Consider the following 4744-nt stretch of genomic DNA (forward strand, 5'->3'; position numbering starts at 1 on the left):
GGGAGGGATGGAGAGAGGGATGGAAGGGAGAGTGGAGCTGGAGCGTGGACTGGATCGAGGACAGGAGAGGAGGCCGGCTCCCACGGGAGACCTGGGTGATGTCGCTTTGCACTCTCTCAACGCGGACGCTCCTCCGGGAGCCAGAGGCTCCTCCTTCCCCACTTCTCTCCTGGATCCTCCTCGCCCCCCTAACAGAACAGACTCCACCTGCCAGCCGCCCACGTCTAACCCCCTCCCCCTTCCTCCTCCGCCTCCCTCCCTCAGTGCAGAGCTGCTGGAGCTGGGAGACAGCCTTATGAAACTGGGGAACATAACCACTCCTTATGACCTGGACACACACACACAAGAGCAGCTCTGTTCACACCACACATACAACCACAGTACACTCACTGCTCCCTACACCACTGACCCTGCTTACAGCGACTGCAGCCATAGACAAGACCAGAATGCACTGACCGCTCCGTATGTGCTCGAGCATATCACCATCACAGAGCCTCGCTATGACAGCAAAGAGCAGAGTTACTGCCACTCCGGTGGCTATTTGGCTGAGGCTGAACACGCTGCCTCCTGCGCACTTGAACGCACCCAAATCCCGTTGCATCCCAGTTCGTATAACCGGGAACACGCAGCCACGTACGACAGCACCCCAAAACCAGACAGCTCTTACAACCCCTGCCCAGAACACAGTAGCTCCTACACTCAGGAGCGTCCTGCCGCCTACGCTCTCCAACGACCACCAAAATCAGACCCCCAGCCCCCTGCCCAGTTGTGCCTCCCGTCTCCAGAGCTCGAGCCGGAGCTGCCGCTGTCACCGGTGATCCCCCCGGGGGGCCCTTTCACCCCCAGCGACCCTCAGAGTCTGGAGCCCCTGGACCCCACAGCCAGTGCCCAGCTGCTGGACAACATCATGGCCTGGTTTAACAACAACATCAACCCCCAGAACAACCCCCAGAGCCTGGCCCTCATCCCCTCCCCGCCCACCACAGAAACTGACTCTTCCCCCGACACACACACTGAGACTGAGTCAGAGAGCCAGACCTCCAGAGACGTGACCCCCGCCCCGATCTGGCAGCCCCTGGAGGGCGAGCCAGAAGCGGACAGAGGGTCGGCGAGCCCCCGTCTAGGTGCTGCGGGCGCAGAGGGCCCGAAGACATCCAGGCCCAGCACTCTGGATCTTGAAAACAGAGAGACTCCTGAGGAGGGTGTGGACGCAGGGTGTGTGGCTGACCTGTCGCTGGACGAAGCGCACACACACCCGCGCTCACACCCCCAACGCGAAAACAGTCCTGCACACACTGCCCCGGCCACAGAGAGAGACTTAGACCTCATGCTTCAGCTAGAGGGGGACCAATCACCTGAGGAGTGGGAGGAACAAGTACACCTGGTGTGACAGACCGACGTGGAGAGAGAAGGTCGAGAAGGCCAAGTACAGAAAGACGGAAAGAGATTAAAGTGAAAGAGGAAAAGACTGAGAAACTAGAGAGAAGCACTGATATAAGATAGACGAATATAAGATGAAACGGTGATTCCTCAATGAAAGATGTAGGTCTTTGGGAGTTGAGTGTTTACTGTGTGTATTATACTGTATCTAGAGAGGACATAAGGCCCTGCGGACTTTGTCCAGTAAAGATGATGTCATACGCAATTTGATTTTTTTTAATTAGATTTTTTTTAAGTGCTTTTGTCTGTTTTAAAAACAGACAAACTCTTCTTTGAAACAAATAAGTGTTTAAAACCGAATACATCAATGGAAAGCTACTGATATCATAACACACAAAATGCTGCACTTTTTTTGTTTTCTTATTTTATTTATTTCCTGCTTCCTGTATTTGTCTTCTCAGTTTGTCCAGGGTGAAGTTTTTGGTGCTGATCTCGCTGAAATCCAGACTTGCCTCATATGTCCACACTTTATTAACACACTGACCCAACCACAAGCCTGTTCAGAGCTCCTAGAGCCAAATGTGATATGATAACTGTAACCTTGGAGCTTGTTTAGCGTACTGTACAATCAGAGGGCCTAATTCTGATTTTTGGACCTTCATGCACACTGTGCCTGCTTCGTTAGAGAGCCAACACACTACTGATCTTTCCTTTTGGTAGGCTGCAAAGAACAACGATACACCTGTCTGCTCAGTAAATGTCACACTAGTACAACATGCTTATCTGTCTTTTGTATTAGTCCAGTGATCACTGGAGGGAAATGGTTGTGTCCCTATGCACAGGGAGGTCAGAGGTCAGAGGTCAGGCTCAGCTATAGAGCAGTCAGTAGGAACTCGGTATCATGGGTGCTGGTTGTTTTCCTGCTCACTGTACCGCCTGCTACCCATTCCAAATAATACTGTCTTTATCAGGGATGAGCTGTCATCCATAATGCTGTATTTTACAATGGCTTTGACTCAGTTTTCACAGCATTTCAATGTGCTAAAGTCTTAACACAAAATGTTACACTAACCATTTTACCACAAAATTACATCTTTTTAACACCAGAGCATCACAGTATTGTGTTTGTCGCTCACCTGTTGTCATTATATTTTAAAATAAAACGGTTCATAGCAAATATCGTCAAACAAAAGGTTTTCAATGGTAATTTCGTTAATATTATACAAAAAGGAATAAAAAAAATAATATGTGCAATAGTCATCTTTGATTTGAACATGATGTATTTATTTAATATAATATCAGTAATAATCTTTATTTATACAACTTTTAAAAAGCAAAATCAACAAATGATAAAATTATAGTTTTATACTGTAACAGATAACACTAGATCTAATTATGTACAATATGCTGCGTTACTGTAAATACAAATAAAGAAGTCTTGAGTCTTTACACCACAGTAAATCTCTCATTCTTATAAGTCAAAATAATGATGGTGATTTCACTGCATCACTTTACTTTCTCACCAAAAACCACAATTTACACAACTGTAACAGACACTCAGTACATTGAAGATTGAGATTTAAAAAGTAAGTATCTAAATGAGGAGAGCATGTGATTTTCCCACCTTGTATGTGAGGACAGCATTGCAGCGTTGTGAAAACTGAGCCGCAGAAATCAGACGATACTGTAAATGCAAACACTCAAAATGAATTTGTTTTATCATATCTATTCCTCTACTGATGGCTAATACAGTGTGCTGTTGATGCGTGGGAGATACGTTGGGTTTTTATCTTGAATTTATCCTTTTTTAATTCCTTATTGTAGAGATGACATTTCTGTTGAGACCAGAGTTGTTGGGTCTGTGTGCCTTTTTTGTTTCAATCGTATTTGTTTATTTGTTGGTATTTATTAGTGTCATTGCTTTTTAAACATGCTAAACAAAGTTGCTAATGAAAGATAATGGAGAACACTGTACACTGAGGCTCTTGATGCACATTAGTATCATTTCAGCTTACACCCCAGGTCTTTCTTACTTCACTGTATCCCTAGAGAGGCAGGGCCCAAGTTTCAGCCATTTTACTTCTTAAAAAAACTGCTTTTGAAGCTACGGTTTTCATTCATTCTTTATCTTCAAACTTTATTGTCCAACTGTAATGTTTACAAGAGGTTTAAACACTGCCTGGTGTGTTTAGATACGATTTGGTGCTTTGGAGACAGAAATTTTAAATTTTTAATCATACGTTTCACGGTGGGCCAAACAAATGTAAAGATATCCTGTCTGAGAGCAAATTCTGATTCTGTTGAAATGTCTCCCTCTACTTTACAAAAGCAGCCAGTTTAACAGAATGTGATATGCAATCAAAAATGCATTACTTATAATTGATGGTTTGAGTTTGAAGCTTGTTTTAAAGTGTGAGGTCTGGAGTGCTCCACTGAAGTGATCTTGCCTTTAAAAAAAAAGAACAACCTTTCCCTCTCCATGTTGAACATTAAACTGTGACGGTGCTGGAAGGTTTGTAGGTGCTGATGAAGACGTTTCATAAAACTTAGTGAGGTGTGAGGAAAGCTGGTGAGGCCCGTAACGTGTCGGACATTGTTTCCTGAGGAATGGCTTGTTGAACAGAACAGTACACATTTATTTTAGGTTGCAACACAATGGAAGCACTGAGTCTGGGGTCATTTAATTTGCACAAGCATGCTGTTAATGTGTTCAATTAATTCAGTGCTGTCAGGAAGGATGTGGAGGACTGATGAGTGCGGCTTTTGTTATTATTATTATTATTAATTATTATTTTATTTTTTGTTTTCTTGATTTAGAATTGGATTTATGGTGTCAAGAGAATGGTCCTGTGCCATTTTGTACTCCATATATAATGTTTATATATTAACAATCCCTCAGCCAACCACTTCAGATTTAAAAAAAAAAAAAAAAAAAGAAGAATGAAATTGGCACTCTGCATAGATTATTACTTGATACATTCCCAGTGGGTCCATAAGAGAGGGTTTTGATGTGTTGGCCAAAACTGTAAATGAAGGTTGTCAGTGCAAAGTTTTACTCTCAATAAAAAGAGCTGAAAATGTGAGATTTTTAAGGTGCTCTCATACAAGTGATTTCCATTCCCGACAAAATTTTGGCTAAGAGAAAGAATAAGCTTGGGCTTGCTGCTGCTGCTGAAAAGGGCAGAACAACTTAATACTGCGGCGGTTAAAGTACCTCATTAAATGAATCTTTAGTTACATCTACTGGCAGCCAGTGGAAACTACAACAACCCCAGCAAACGTGGATCTTCCTCCAATTTATTGTTGTAATTATTGTGTATAGCCAATTCTGTCACAGTAGGAAAAATCACTGGTGTAAGTAATA

The 4744-nt window shown here is 43.5% G+C and overlaps 1 protein-coding gene across 1 annotated transcript in view; it reads left to right on the forward strand.

Annotated features, from left to right (window-relative positions):
* Window positions 1-4315, forward strand: part of LOC118343190 (ankyrin repeat and IBR domain-containing protein 1-like) — a 16362-nt gene extending 12047 nt beyond the window's left edge. The window contains exon 21 of the mRNA XM_035681947.1: window positions 6-4315. Coding sequence (XP_035537840.1) covers window positions 6-1390 — 1385 coding nt within the window. The 3' untranslated portion in view covers window positions 1391-4315. The remainder of the gene's footprint in view (window positions 1-5) is intronic.
* Window positions 4316-4744: the final 429 nt, after the last annotated feature.

The sequence above is a fragment of the Morone saxatilis genome, unplaced genomic scaffold (assembly GCF_004916995.1).
Source record: "Morone saxatilis isolate NCDOM2014 unplaced genomic scaffold, NCSU_SB_2.0 Contig9, whole genome shotgun sequence".
Taxonomy (NCBI): domain Eukaryota; kingdom Metazoa; phylum Chordata; class Actinopteri; family Moronidae; genus Morone; species Morone saxatilis.